We start from the raw sequence: 16,915 nt of genomic DNA on the forward strand, positions 1-16,915 counted from the left end.
CATGGCACCCTGCGACTTTTCCCTATTCCCAAAACTGAAGAAACTAATAAAAAAAAGAGTTTTGCTACATTTGATAAGATCAAGTCAGAATCGAAGAAAAAGCTGATGACCATACCGAAAAGCGCATTTCAAAAGTGCTTGGAGAATTGGAAATAGCGTTGGCCCAAATGTTTTATATCCGAGGGGGATTAATTTGAAAGGGGCATATTAGATATTGTTGAATAAATAAGAAATTTTCAAAAAGATTCAAAATTCACCTTTTCCTTCGAACACACCTCGTATGTAAGTACTGTGGAGCTAAGAAATAACTATCTAAAATTTGAATGCACATTTTTCAACGAATTTTATGCAAAAAAAAGTATTAGCGTTTTTGCTATTGCACAATAAGATAAACACGTTTGAAAATTCAGGTGTAAGACCACGCGCTCTAAAGACCTTACTTTCTCAATCTTGTACCTTTCCAACTTCATTCCATTTCGGAAAATTACGTTACAAACACATTCTTTGATATCTCTAGATTGGAATTATGCAAAAAACCAGAATCGAGTACTTGCAACCGTCACACGGGTGACCCCCTTAATGCACAAGTGGTAATATATACAATACATAGACACTTTGAACACAGCTTATTGCTTTATATTTCACTAATGACAAAAATCAATATATATGTATGGTATGCTCACTGAGTACGCCAGGTTTGAGCCCAACTGAGCTCTGAGGTATCTTCGCGAATTATAGGCAGTGGTACTTGGGCGCTGTGTTTGAGTAGAAACCCTCAAGAAGAAATATTTGCCACTAACTGTGACTGTATAACAACTTCACCTGTTTGCAACTAGCAATTAGGCGTGCTTTACAATATCATATCGATCTATCGTTAAATCATTTAGCTTTATTTTGCACAGATCCCAACAAATACTAAAATATTCAATAACATAAATCCAAATAAATAAAAGCTGTCTACAATCAGTTTTCGTTTCATTTCGTTTTAGTGGATAAATCGGAAACGCCACAATTGCATGTGGTTTGGCGGAACGCCTCAAACGGCTTACAAATACAACAACAACAAGCACAACCGTCACACGCAAGTGTAGCGGCCACATTTGCTACCTGCGACACAGCAGCAGCAACAACAAAAATTCAAAGTCATTGCATCGATTTCAACGCAACAACAACTACAACAGCAATTTCAAACACCCCACCAACCCATTTAAGCGCATTAACACTCGAAATGTTGACGAGTGACGAATTGCCGCAATTGTTGCAACACTTGCTGGTGGGCGTTGAGCACAGCATCGAGCGGGTCTCGTTGAATGAGCTGCAAATGCCCGACTCGACGACAGCAGCAACAGCAGCACCAGGGCCGTTGGCATCGGACGGAGCTAACAATAATGGCAAAAGCAATAACAACAACAAAAGTAGCAGCGGCGGCAGTGCCACTAACAGCAGCTTAATGCGCTGCAGCAACAACAATACAACAACAAATTCACCAAAATGTGCATTACGACGCAGCGAATTGATCACCAAAAACAAAGTCCTCAACAACAAATTCATGTTGCGACGCCTGACCAATCGGCAGGACAGCATGAATTCCACATCGTCGGGACAGAGTTGCGGCAGTAGCGGAAGCACCTCCAGCGATGAGCTATTGCATTGCAACGGCAGCCATCACACAAGCTATAACAACAACAATCATAATAATATCATCTCGCCGAGCGGTACTGCCAACACAGTGGATCCATTGAAAATGTCCGCGGGCTCAACAAATTCGGCAAGCACATCGCCGGCATTGCCACTCTTCTGTTTGGGCAATTCATTTCCGCACATCGATAGTGACGAGGAGAATACCGATGAGAAGCGCAGCGCGCATGGAGAAGGTGAGTGGAAATGTGATTTTAAAGGGAATTGCAATTATTGATTGATTTGTGGTGTAGTATATATCTATGAATGTGTAGCATGTATGCGCGAGCTTAAAACAAAAGACTTAAGACACGAACCTTTTCACCCATCATTCTACAAATTAAGATTCAAAATAATTAACTAAGATTGCTAAATTAAAAGGATTTATAAAGTTTGTATTACTTATTTATACAAAAATCACTTTATTAGTTGTAAATTTTTATAGGACAATTATGGCTCAAGGTAATACCACATTTATAATAATTGTTGCCTACATCCCGGCGCGCGGATAATTAAGACAAAATGGCTAGCAATTTTGAAAATATATATGAAATTATATATTTGAGTTATTCACTCTTGATACGAATATACAAATTTTTTTTAAAGGTCACATATATAAATAAAAAGATTTTCCTTACAAGAACTTGATTTTAATCGCTCAGTATATATGTATGCTCACGTCGGTACATAGCTAAATACTTTATATGGTCTCCAACATTTTTTACTGGGTGTTACAAACTTTGTGGCAAACTATATATACCTTTTCAGGGTACAATTAAGTATTTTTTTGCTGAGCTTGCTTATAATGACAAATTATTGCCAACGAATCTAGTATCACAAGCAAAAGAATGTAAAAGAATATCTGAATACGGAAATTGAAATGGATTTAAATTCCAACCTGGACCCTGTATAATGTATGTGAATGAAGCTATAACTCAAATATACAATACATCCCACATAAATACGAATATATATGGATAGAAAAGCCAATGTCTTTATTTCCGCTTTTGTACTACAATTTTACGCTTGTTAGCGCCAGCAACTTTTGTACGTTTTTATCATTGTTGCAACATTGCTCAGCTCACATGCTGCAACGAGCTATGTTGTTGCTGTATTTGTTAGACGTTGCAAGTCAGCATATTTTTTGCCTGACATTGTTGCTTGTCATTGCTGGAACAATTTATTCATTTGTCATCTTTTAATTTCACTAATATTTGTGGCGAACGTCCGTGGCTACAAGTAGCCGCGAAAATATGGTGGTTTTGTAGATTTTATTTAAACCTGCATAAATTCAGTTTTAAATGCACCAGCGCTGCACATTATGCAATCTGCATATCTTATGTAGTTGCAAGCAGCCCGCCTGCGCGGGACACCCTGGCGTATGAGTGACTTTTTTAAAATTATGACTCGCAAAGCCATAAATTCGATGTTTGGTTGCAAGTAAAATTTTAAAACTTAACAAAAGATGAACAGCATGAAATAGGAAGAGTTAGAAAATTAGGGGAGGTAACGAAACAGTTCGAAAATTATAGATTTTTATAAACAAATCGTTTTTAATAGCAAGGAAAACTAAAACTTTACCAAAACAAATAATTATTTTTAAAATTTCTGCCTTCCCGCTTTTCCCCGCTCTCTTCTCTATCAGCAATACCTTTCATTTGCATATCTGCACATCTTTTAGTCACACCTTACCCATCTAAACTGCCTGTTTAATTTTTTTTTTTTTGCTTGCGTACCAGTCTTGTTGCTGACGGCAATAGACGCCCTTCGTTTTCATTTGTTGCATAGACGGCAATGCACTCATTGCCTTTGTTTGGTCGCTCAACAGGTGAGCAGGTGAGCATGCGCACAAACCAGACGCTTTCCTTTGCCATTGCGACAAGCGCAAGGTGAAGTATTTATTTGTTGGTCGTAAAACAAAACATGATTGATTGATTGCTTTGGTAATTTTTAAATCAATTGTTTTGCATACGTACTACTTGCCGCTTGCCAGAGTGAATATGAAAGGAAAAGTTTGCGATATTGTTGGAGTGTCATTGTGTTTTGCAGTTGCAAAACAAAGCAATAATAACGGTAAATGAAGCGCAAACGTAAGTGAGTGTAGTGCTTACGTTTTTTAACTATGCACTAAATATTATTTATTATATATTTTTGTGTTGGGGTTGCCACTTGGTATAAATGTTCACTATTTTGCATACTTTTCGAGAAAGTGCACTTTTAAAAAAATGTTTTAGTGATATTTAATTTAATTGAAGGTAATAGCTTTTCTTTTGTTGTATGTATATACTCGTATAAAGCTAAGTTTCTCTAGAGATATTGGTTCTTAGTGAGATTGATTTTATTTTGAGTTTAAAAACAAATTGAATTATCTTTTTATAAATAGAATCGTGTGCGATTTTATGTTTATTTGTCTTTCTCACATTTTATATCAAATTCGCCTAAATGTAGGCAACATTTCTAAAGCAGTTTTTTGGTATACACTATTTATTATACCCAACCGTCCCTCTGCTGAAATTTTGCACTCGTCGTTTTCTCTCCAAGAAGCTGCTCATTAGTGAAAGCAGCGGATATCGGACCACTATAGCATACAAGTATAGTTGTCATACAAACTGATCGATTGAAATCAAGTCCTTGTATAGAAACTTTTTTTATTTAACAAGATATCTTCAAGAAATTTGGCATGAACTATTGGCCAAGACAATGCTACAAACTCCAAATATATTGTACAGATTGACCAATCAAAACCAAGATTTAGTTCTCTTTATACCTTTCTATGCTATAAGAAATGCAACTGTGAAAGGCATTATAGCTTCGGTGCAACTGAACTAGTTACGAAATACCACCACAATAATCTCGATCAAAGGCTAAGTGTAGATGAGGTCAAAGCTCACCATTATTTTGAGATCGAATCTGAGCGACATATGTTGTTTCACTTTGTTGTTGGAATAATTTGTGAGAATATAGATATAGTTAAGTAATACAGCTGAACATATTTGTGGACTAAGTTCAAAACCAATTTTTTCGACTGGTTGTTACAGTTCTTGTCAAAATGTGGAAGAGTATTAAGCAAAGTATGGAAACAATGAAGGAATTCTCTAAATTCTATTTTCTTTGGTTTTTTAGGAACTCATAGTATTAAGTAGTTTGTGTCTTTAACCAAACATAAAATAACTATCTACCTCATAGCCTTTAAGACAAAATTTAAACGTTGACTTATTGTTATTTAAAAATAATAAAAATATAAAAATAAAATACCAAAAATAATAAAAAAAATAAATGAATAATTGAATAATTGAACTTCCGATAATTGAACTTCCGATAATCAAAATGTGGAAGAAAGCACTTAAGGAAGTAACGAACAAATAAAAAGAACAAAAAACAATATTATGGCTATGAAATTTAAAATAAATAAATAAACGCTTAAGGCTCAGCCACAGACTCTCACATAATTTCCGCGCCGTATTTTCATCTTCTACTCAAACCAAGCAAAAGTCCTCATGCAGCACTCTTAGCTTGGGTTTTTGTTTTGGTTAGCTTGTGCGCAAATGACCCGGCGCTAACAATTATTGTTATCATATTTTGTATTGTTGTTGTTTTCGCTCACAATAATATTCACTTTTGAGCAGCAAGTAGGTTCTTTATTTTGCTCGCTTTTTCGCTTTTTCAACGCCCATGTTTTGCTTTCGCATTTGTTTTTGTGTTTTTTTTTTTTTTCTCTTGCAAAGCAAACAAATCGCCCCAACACATTTCCCAGTCATTTCGTGCCTATCACTCGACGCGTATCGCGCTAACAACAACAACACCACCAACTGAGGTCGGCACCGACGTCAACGCCGCCACCATCATCGGCTTAATAACCACGGCATGCCTCCCTTTACCACTTAGCGGGCCTATCTTTATCTGGAATTCGTTGTACGCCTGGCTCGCACTCGTCGTTCCTCCAAATATCGCCCGAAACGCTGCGTCGGCATTTGTGTGGCACGAAAAGCGCATAAAAGCGCTGCAGAGCACCAAATCAGCGCATTAGTTTTATTAACAGTCAATAAATCTGAGCAGCGCCACAATGTAGCGATAAACAAAAACTACAACAACAACAACAAATAATAAATAAAAATAAATGCAACAACAACGATGGTAACTGCTGGCAAATGCAGCGATTGCTAAAAATAACGGCGCAATACTACAACCGTTTTAGGAAAAACAACTGCAATTGGCAATATTTTCTCGAAGAGATATCGATGACTGCTGTTGCAGGGCAATGCGGTGGCACTATTTTGTTGCAGAGTTGCCGTGTCGAAATAAATTAATTTTTTGGATGGCAACGAAAGTAGATTTCGATTTTGAATTAACTAAAATTAGGACGCAAGCCATTAAATTCATATTATCCGTATGTTGGACCAAGGATATCGCAAGAATATTTTCATTACATTACAGTAAGGTTAAGCTTCCCCTTATGCAATTTAACTTTACTTAACTTTGCGAATATTTTACAGAATAATGGAAATTTCAACGAAATATTGGCAGCGCTCGAAAATAGTTAAAAACTACAATACGATAAATCTATATATTCAATATAAAATGTGTATAATTTTTTAAAGTGAAAGCACATTTTAATCATGAAGGCATACTTTAAGATGCTGCCTATTATTCTTTCCTTCATTAGATGTTCAGCACTTCTCAATTGGTTAATTAATAGAATTGAAGTCTTCCCTCTTATGACAATTGAAGATGTCAATATTCTCTGAGCTCAATAAACTCCCGCTGACAAATAAAATAAAATTTATATATTATAGTGTTAGTATATTTAAATATTGGTCAATATCACACGGTTTGATAGTTTTAAAAAAATTTCAACTTTAAACGGCTTAAATGTAGACTACTCTCCACGTACTTCTTTCGGTACACAAAGCCTAAGTACCACTATACATTTTTATATTTCTCCAAAAAATATTGTATAAGTACAACAATATTGTATAAGCAAAATGTTCGCAACATGGCAACTCTGTAATCACACCACTATGCCCGAAATGATTAAGTGCTGACGATTGGGTTGCCTAGGTTAGTTTGCGTTGTTTAACAAATTTTCCGCTGATATCGAATGTTAGTGGTTCTCTTTTCTTTGCATTACAACAACAATGCAGGCATTTATATTTTGCTCACACATACAACAACAGCGTTTATTCAGACACTGAGCACCGCTGGCAACTTGTGGAAGGTGGCGCTTTCATTTAGCATATTTATTTTGTCGCAATGCGGCAACAACACACGATTATCAATATTACTATTATCATTTGCCAAACACTATGATTATTATTGTTATTATCCTCGCTGCTGTTATGAGCGCAACTTCTCGCTGTGGCGCTGGGAATATGCAACTGTTTGCTTGTATATATATACATGTGTGTGTAGTCTAAGTATCGGTGTCAAACGTAAGTTTACGCATGTATGTTTTTGTGTACAAGATGTTTTGTGTGTAAGCTGACTGCTTTAAATTTTATATTTACTTACCATGCAACAGTTTCAGCACAAACGCCAAAAGCTTTTAACAACTTTAATTTTCCAATATTCAATTAAATGCCCAAAGCGAACAAATTAATTCGCTGCGCTTGCTTGTCAGCGCAAATACACATTTAAAATGGTACATATATATACATATATATTTTGCTTTTTTTATTTGAATGCAATTGCTGCACTTGTTGCAGCTACCGTTGTGTGTGTCCATGCTTCTAACAGTACGCCTTAACCACGCGTCGCTTAGACCAAATTTTTATATTTTACTGGAGTTAAGTGGCAAGGCGTTGCTGCTGCGTTCGTTGCGATCAACTGTAAATCTAAGATATACACACATATAAGCATACATACCTTAATAGCATATTTATGTACCCAGACCACTTATTTGTTTGTTTAAATTTTGCCATGTTTACTTTATTAAATGACTTTGTTGCATGCATGCTGTGTCGCGCACGATCTGTTTAGACAGGTGCAACATTTTTAATTTGCGCCGCTTGTCTAATGATTAGTTTAATCGACTTTCGGCGAAATTGAAAGGATTACGCTGTTCTAGACGGCGTTAGTATTACACGTTTTTGTCTAGACAAAGATGTGACGTGTTAATCTCAATCCAAAACAGTATTATTTTTAATTAAAGTTAACAATTTTTATGTCCATTTATTATAACTTTAAGATTTAGGTTTCAAATATTTCGGACCTTTCTTATATGCAATCGTTCGTTTTTTTAGAGGAACGAAATTAGATGTTAAAAGAGGAGCGTTGGACCCAAATGCCATCAGGAAACCACACGATGAGTGGGATTATGGTACTTATAATATCTACTGAAAAGCATTACTGATTTAATTATGTTAGATGAAATGGTTGTAAGCGGCAACCTAAGTGAAAATTTTTGTCATCTAATATCAGTTAGTCGTTTCGTGTCTGAAAAGTTGTCGATGCCTTCATTTGTCTCCCACCAAAAGTGGCAGGAGTAGTGGGAGCAAGATATTATATGCATAAGTTTTAATATTGGTAAAAATATACCCATATCTTCTATAACTGTAGGATTTTCGAAGCACCAAACTCTCTCCTCTCTCCTGTTATCAAAACACTTAGTTTAACCCAATTAAATCAAAGAAGCTCAGTAAACTCCCTGGTTAAGGTTGTAATGTGTTCTTCTACCGAATTAATTTGCCCGATAACCTGAATCTTTCTTCTGGCGAGGCACCTCATTAGTATGTGCTCTGGTGTCTCTGCGCTTAGATCACAGAGGCGGCACAGATCCGTGAAGCAGTAACCTAATCTGTGCAGATGACACCACAGCGCGCAGTGGCCTGTATAAAATCCCAGCCTTAATTTGTTTCTGAAAAGACCGATTAGTTTTAGTACTACAGTTTGTTCTAGATTAGACTAGAAAATATAGAATTCTCTATGATTTACTCTAGCTTTAAATCTAGCTCTTATCTTTCAACTTTTGTATATATTTTAGACTAAATAAAGTATCCTCCAAGGCGACGTTATTTCAAAATTTTTAAAGATACGTAGCTAACATCTTCTCAGAGAAGCTTTAAATATGTGTTTGGAATACCACATTTAAAGGGGTTGTATGCACTTGTGAATTTCAAAAATTATATTTTCTTTTATATCGAATATACATATATACAAGTATATTTTAAAATATTCACTGAAATTTTGAAGTCGATCCAACAAATAGTTTCGGAGATATGAGCCTAAAGTTAGAAGCGTTGGAAACGTTGGAAACGACTGAACCGATAGACTTGAAACTGTAAAACGAACTTCTTGGATGTATTTGTCAGATTTCAAACAAAATTTCACAAAATACGTTTTTTTTCTTTGTTGTTAGTGAATATAACCCTTTAGTACAAGCACACAAAATATATATATTTTTCATAACCTAACTTCCTTATTTAATTTACCAACTTACTTACGACAAATTCTGATTAAACCTTTTGTGGCAAGTGTAAACTGAATTATATTGTCCAAGAGCATAGAGACAATTTCAGCAGCACTATGAGTAGAGTATGAATTTATTTTTCAATCCAAAAATTCACAAAAGCGAAACCACAACAACAAGTTTCTCAACAAAAGCGAAACTTAAACGATGTGGCGATTTACAACGGAAACCGTTACGCCTGCGCATACCGAAGTCACCACTAATTTCGCCCACACGCGGAATTCATTTCGCTTTTCAAATGCACATATACACTCACATACATCAATAAAGTGGTTTACAATTATAAAACTATGCCACATGGCCATTATGCGATAGCTGCCTAGTTGGCTGACTGACTGGCCGCAAACGATGGCCGTTACACTTGCGCCCGCCAAGGCAAGACAAGTTGATCAAAAGCCGAGGCAAACAACAATGTAAGTGCGCGCAACCTATGAACGAGCAGGGAGACGAGGGACACATTGGAAAAAATATTGGAAATATCGATGCTTGAAGTGGTGTGACAGTCGCTGGTGTTAATTGTGCCCATGGTGGTGACGTAGGAGTGGAGTTTTATGCTAAATACACGGTAAATTCTTCAAAATTGTAAAAATAGTAATCAAAAGGAAATAAGAAAGAAGGTTTTGTTTCATTTTTCATTCTGACCTACTGAGCAAACCTGGGCGCATGTGTGGCTGCGCATACCCTTATGAGTCAACTAGATGTACAAAAGTGGTGTGCATACACTTCGCAACAAAAATTTGTAAAGGTTAAAAGGTTAGGACGAACAGAATTATTTATTTGAGTTTCTGTAATATATCGACTTTCGATGTGAAACCTAAAAATTTAAAAATAGTTTTTCGGCAAATTTGTGATAAGACGAGATTATTACACAAATATAACTTTTAAATTTTAATATATTTATATTTAATATAATTATAATAATAACGTCTTAACTTGTACTATGTAAAATTGCAACTAGGGGAATTATATGTACACATATTTATGTATAAGTTATTTGCTATAAAGCAGTTAAGAATTACAGAACAGCGCGAATGAAACAGCACGAGACTTCGAAAGGGTTAAAAACGCATAAATAGAACTAAAACACTAAGAAAGGTTAAAAAAGGCTTCCTAATACTCACACTCAACTCGTAATCTAATTCAATCAACGCTTAATCTAATTTTCCATAGACTTGTTGTAAGCTTTGGCTGGGATGGCCTTCAGTGCCTTCAGCGACTTTTGGTTTTTTCGGTTTAGCGACATTCCCTAGATTGTTGGACAGTTTTGACGTCGTAACCATAAGCCCAATTTTCGTCACCAGTAACTATGCGTTTGTGAATGTAAGAACCCTAGTTACGTTGTCAAACATTTCTTTCACGATCTACCCGTCGTCGTTTTTGCAAAAGATTCAGGTCTTTTATTACGAGTTTAGTATTGACACGCTTCATACCCAAAAAATCAAAATAAGTTGAGTCGATACATTAGAGACGATTTCCAAGCACTGTTTCCTCAACTTTTTCGATGTCATCGTCGTTAACACCGATAAATGGACGACTTTTTTTATTAATTCTACCTCACCTAGTCCCAAAAAGTCCTGTCTACCTCTCTTATCACTAGTGACCCTAAATTAATGAAGACGTTCCATTCCGAAAAGGATTTACTTCTCAAGTTTTTACGAAATAATATTGATCCCTAGAAGTTTAGTACGAAAAATTGTATAAATTTCCCAGCAACAAATGTCTTCTCTTCCTAAAAAAAGCTCTAACTGTTTAGTAGCTATTTGAACATGCCTACAGCACAAACATATGTGGCAAGCTACTCGATCAGCCGACGACATTTGACATATGGGGTTTCGCGCCTGCATTGAAATTCGATTTGGCTTTGATGGTGAAGTGCGACCCTCATACGACAACACCAGCACTGCAACATATACAAGAGCCACTGGCATATCGGCAAATGAATTGCTGACGCGCGCACATTCAAGTGTGGGAGCTGGTAATAGCTGTACATGCCACATGGAAGGCCGCTGCCAACCTAAGGCTTGCCACAGCGGGCTTCACATGGCGGGGGCACTTTATGGCAAGGATTAAATTGCATATCAGCGAAAATAAAACGGTAAGAAGTTGCATGCATTACAGTATATGTGTATTGTTGCAGGTTGCAGGTGCGCGGTGTGATTGCGTTGGTTGCACGCTCACAGTTTTTAATTACTCCATATTGTTTGGTGGCAGCAATCGGAAACGATCGATTGCTGTGCCACACAAGGTAAAAAGCATGCAATTAGATACACGTGTGTGTGTGTGTGTTTACATATTTATATATAAAATGTTTATTGCTTTCATGCCACATACATATTTGCTCCAAATACCAGAAAGACAAACACTCGCGCACAAATAAATAACGTGCAAACGCCCGCGAAAACATGCACACATTTACATACAACTTACAACAAATATGCACACGTGTGTAATGTTGAATGTTTATTTTGAAAATAAGTACAACCAGTTCGAAAATTGTTCAGTCTGCCCACTGAAATTAGCTCTGAAAATTCACCTATTAGTGTGTATGTAGGTGCCACACTCGATTTCAGCGAAGTGTCATGCATTGTGGCAGGGCACATTTGTTGCATGTCGCCATAATGTTGTTGCAGGTGGTGCTATATATGCGTGTGTGCGTGTGTATCGCGAATGTGTTAAATTATTTAATGTACCTTGACACCTACACATGCCACAGGCGAGTATGTGGTCACAGCGCTGGCAAAAATTCAGTAATTATTCAAGATAAAAAATATGTGGCAATGCAGAAATTATTGTGCAAAGCACACAATTAAATTGCTCATCATTCATCTGACAAAAGTCAATAGACAAAATAAAACGTGAAGTTATTTCGAGCATTAGCTGAAGCTCGATAACGGCAATAACAAAAATTAATCATGAGGATATTATTTTGAGAAAACCAAACCTGTGCTTACATAGAACCTTTAAGCATGGGAAGTAAAAAAAATGTACTCAAAGTATTGACCATTGCTATTACACATTTTGATCACCTTTCGGGCAATTTGCCAATAGAAATGTTCGTCTTTTGAAGCAAACCAATCAGACATCCATTTTCGACTTCTCCGTTAGAATTGAAGTGCTGCTCAGCCAATGCGTGTCCCATCGATGAAAACAAATAGTAATCGGAAGGGGCCAAGTCTGGGGAATATGGCGGGTGGAGTAGCAGCTCCCAACCAAGTACTTTGATTGTATCCCGAACCTATTTTGCTTTGTATGCAGGTGCATTGTCGTGTACTTACGACACTTTGCTGTGTCATCTGGCTCATTCTAGTCGTTTTTCGATCAATGCATGGTTTAAATTGATCATTTGTTGTCTGTAGCGATAAGTATTAACAGTTTTGCCAGGTTTTAGAAGATCATAATATGACACACCCTTTTGATCCCACCAAACACAGATCATTGCCTTATTACCGAATCGATCTGTTTTTGCAGTCAATGTTGACGGATTAAGCCATGATGTTTTCCGTTTAACATTATTAAAATAAATCCATTTTTCATCGCCAGTGACAATTCGATGCAAAACTGACTCACTTTCGTGCTTTTGAAGCAAAATTTCACAATAATTTTTTGGGTTTTTCTGAATTCGTTTGCCACCCATTTTTCACACTTTGGATCTATCCCATAGCTTTCAAATGGTCTGAAATTATTTGTTGAGCAACATTTAACATGCTTGCCATTCTCTTTTGACTCAAAGTGTCATCTTCATCCAATATTGCTTGCAATTCGGCGTCTTTAAACTTTTTCAATGGTCTTCCACGTGCCTCATTTCTCACTTCAAAATTATTATCTCTGAACCGTTGAAACTATCTTTTGCATGTTGCTTTTGATATGTTTGACAGATGTCATGGCAACCAAACTGAAAAAAATTATGTCTCGTTCATAACAAATCTTCCCTACCAACACATTTGTATATAAACGCTGACTTAATACCGGTACGCCTTCCTATTACAAATTAACTTTATTTAGGTACATTCTTGTCATCGGAAATTTCTTATTTTTTATCGATTACTTATATTTTTTCACTTCTTCAATTATACTTTGTAGTTTCAAAGATAAATTTTTATATCTACTATATCAAGCTCTTATACCGGTTTTATGCAACTAATACATTCAAAAACGAAGACTCAATTACCTTCAAAAATGAAACTAAAGTATTGTACCAACCGTTATAGGCTTACTTTTATTGTCAAAATGTGGCCAGAACAAACGCGAGTTAACCCGCTCAACAACTTTGAACTCAGCAGATTTTAAAAAAAATTATAAAGAATATTTTCTTTATCAGTCAACAAAAACCCCGCCCTTTTAATACGATTAAAACTCCTTTCACTGACTACTTTCAACTTAGGGGCCATCCCGGCCTAAAAAAGGCGATTTTTTAATTAGAAAAAAACTACTGTATTACTGTGTGTTTTTTATACATATTATAAATTAATATTAGTTTACATAGTAAAAATGTTAAAAAGAAAACATTAATTAATTATATATCTCCGACGGCACTTAAACAACAGGTTTTATACTGTTGTAGCTATTTTCCGTAATAAAACCTAAAATAAGTTCTCTCGGAAAATATTGTTCGTACAATGATCTACAGCCGGAAGAAACTAAAAATGGACAAAATTGTGGTGGGCCATTGTATGGAGAACTATATAGAGAACATGCGGGAAACGTTTGATAATATTCGAATCATTTGTCTTCGAGTGAAGTCAAACAAAACAAAAACTATATAGGATATCGAATTCAAATATTAGTATTTGACATTTTAAGGAAAATCTTATTCTTATATGAAAAACAAAGTTTTTTAATTTTACACTAGTTGTTCCTCTTAAGGGTTAGACCAGACTAGGATTTTCAAAATATCGAACTTTTCAGGTCAGTAGCGTTAGCATGCAAGACTTGAAAAGCTTTCTTCTCGAAACTCTATTTTTAAAATATAAATAGTTGTGAAGATAACGTATATATTTTACTAGCGGATAATTTTTTCACTAAGATTCAATCTTTGTTTTGTATAAGACACCAAGAATTCCTAGAATCACAGTCTCCTATATGGGACCTTTATAAAAGTCGATAAGTTTTTATGAAATGTGAATTTATTTAATTTCTGTTACAATAATTTTTTTTGAAGTAAATTGTCAAAATTAGGATTTTTGTAGACTCTATAACCTAGGCCCTTAAGTAAAGTAAATACTAAAACAATATGCTTCGTTCTTACTGAAGAGTAGCGATATATAAAGTATAATATTATACAGTTATACACAGTTGTTGTTGGAGCAAATCTGGCCAAATTGTTGAATTTACTAAGATATATGTATGTGAATATCAAAATCTTAAATATTTTCAGAATTAAAATTTTTAATAAAATAACTTAAATATGGGCTGATAGTGAGTAAATATGTACAAATGGTCTTGTAATGAATTTTGTTAGGATAAGAAGTTCGTGGCTTAAGTCTTTCGATGATATTATTTTCACACCAAAACTGGCGAAGCAGAACGATCTATTTTCGGTTACTATATTAATAAAGTTATCAACCTAAAGTTTCAAGATAAAGAATATATGGACCTATAAAAATATTAAGGAATTCTTGCTTTTTTCTTCAATGAGGTCGAGGATTAGAAGTTCGAAAAGGATTATAAATTATAGTTTGCAAAACTTAACTTTATGTTTTAAAAATGATTTCGGGCGAGCCATTGGGGCCGTATGTCAGCAACGATCATTATTTTCCAAGCAGTCAATCATCTAAAGCTTATCTGCATAGACTAGCGACTTCCCATAGCCCCACAAAACATAGTCCAGCGATGTTAAATCGCACGATCTTGGAGGCCACACCACGCCTCTCACGCGCGCCCATGATGCGAGATAATGCTCTTACCAAAGGCTTCCTTCAATAAGTTTCGTTGGCTGTATGGCATGTAGCGCCATCTTGTTGAAACCAAAGGTCGTCCACATCAATATACTCAAATTCAGGCACAAAAAAATTACTAACCATGGTCCTTTAGCGTTCCCAATTGACTCTAACATTATGGTCGGCTTCATTTTTGAAGGAATATGGACCAATGATTTTAAAAAAACAGCAGCCTTTAATGTACCAAAAATACAGACATAAACGCATCTCAAAGATTGTGGCCCGTTTTTAACAATTTTACAAACCTTTCATAGTCCATTTTGCTTTGAAATTTATATTATAGCCTATCGCAATATTAAAATATATATATAACCACGAAGCATTCCAAATTTATAGACAAATTTCTAACCAAAAATTCAAATTTTATTGACGAGGTTAAAAGCCTAGCTTAAAAACATTTATATAAAATACACACACACATTTTTAACCAACACCAATATACTCCCATATAAACAATAATAACCGTACAATTTGTCTATCTCCATTGCAGATCAATTTGAGTGTGAAATCGTGCCTCCTGCCTCAATTGGCGAAATCCCCGAGAAACTATTAACCACTTCGGGTATTTATCTGCCAGGTAAGTTTCAATCAACACAATATCCGCTCCAATAAATTCGAGCATTTTATTTACCTGCTTTGCATTTAGCAACAAGCCTTTCCGGTCGCTCTGACTATTTTGCATATTTCTCATTAACACTCCACCCGCACTCGCTCATGAATATTAAATTTTTAAATATTCTAAATTGGACTTTCGCTATAAATTTCCCGCTACTATCGTTCCACTAAACTATTAAACCAAATTTGTTATCAATTTGTTTGCCATTTAGGTGCGCGCCGGCGCACACGCTTACACCCGCTGCGCCACGCAAGCGCAAATTGATTTGCATTTTTTTTGAACACACCCAACCGCCAGCTACGCATACGCTAAATTGTTTATGCTTGCCACAACATGTTAATCGCCGCAATAGTTGCCACAGTGGCCGCTGCTGTTGATAGTGATCATGTGATGATCACCAGATCACATCACGTCATCTGCCAAGGCAGCGCAGTACTGTCATAACACAAATTCATGAATTTATATGCAGTGGAAGTGAAATTCTTAAACACCTCGGCGACTTTGCCAAATGACGTTAAAGACACTCACTGCTTTTAATCCAACTTTTTCTAAAGCAATTAAGCCCACAGATATATATGTGTGTGTGTTTACAGTAGGCGCTGCTGCCTCATCTGCACATTTTAACACATTAACATTTAATTGACCACCCAATGCGCAAGAAATTGCCTGATCGCAAAGTGGCATGGCTTACAGGTGCCAGGTGCACCGCTTTATGAGTGTGTGTGTACATAACTTGGGCATTTAGAGTAGTAATCATAAGATTGTTGTTGCTGCTGCTGTTATTAGCACACCCATATGAGTTGTTGTGCGGTTGTTTGTCTAGTTGGCGGCTTGCGGTTATTTGGCTGGGTGGTTGATTGTCGAGCCGCCCGTCTGAGTGAACGGCATGGTAGCATGCTGTCTGGCCGCAATAATTGTGTCAAGTTCATTTGCAGCGTAGCTGAAATAAATTTAATTGGCATGCAAATTACTTGATGGTTGCAGTTTTGTGTTTTTTCTCAGAGAATTTATTCGCATCTCCATTGGTCGACTCGTATTTGAAACTTTTCACTTTTAATGACAAGTGCACTCATTTATAAATCTATGCAGTCTAGCGACCATTTTAAAGTGCAATCAGTGTATAATATTGTTTCATGAAATTAGAGCAAAGTGGGAGAAAATGTTTATAAAACTGGATAACGAATAGTAGTTTGAAAAATTGTTTAAAAATCAGTTTGTATT

The 16,915-nt window shown here is 35.9% G+C and overlaps 1 protein-coding gene across 8 annotated transcripts in view; it reads left to right on the top strand.

Annotated features, from left to right (window-relative positions):
• LOC118680417 (streptococcal hemagglutinin) overlaps positions 1-16,915 on the top strand; it is a 423,094-nt gene that overhangs the window by 350,186 nt on the left and 55,993 nt on the right. For 7 of the 8 annotated variants that reach the window (XM_070111750.1, XM_070111748.1, XM_070111753.1 and 4 more), the window contains 2 exons: positions 990-1,874; positions 15,569-15,655. In XM_070111750.1, the coding sequence (XP_069967851.1) occupies positions 990-1,874; positions 15,569-15,655 (972 nt within the window). The remainder of the gene's footprint in view (positions 1-989; positions 1,875-15,568; positions 15,656-16,915) is intronic. The other variant, XM_070111752.1, reaches the window with a different exon arrangement.

This window comes from Bactrocera oleae, chromosome 6 (assembly GCF_042242935.1).
Source record: "Bactrocera oleae isolate idBacOlea1 chromosome 6, idBacOlea1, whole genome shotgun sequence".
Lineage (NCBI taxonomy): Eukaryota > Metazoa > Arthropoda > Insecta > Diptera > Tephritidae > Bactrocera > Bactrocera oleae.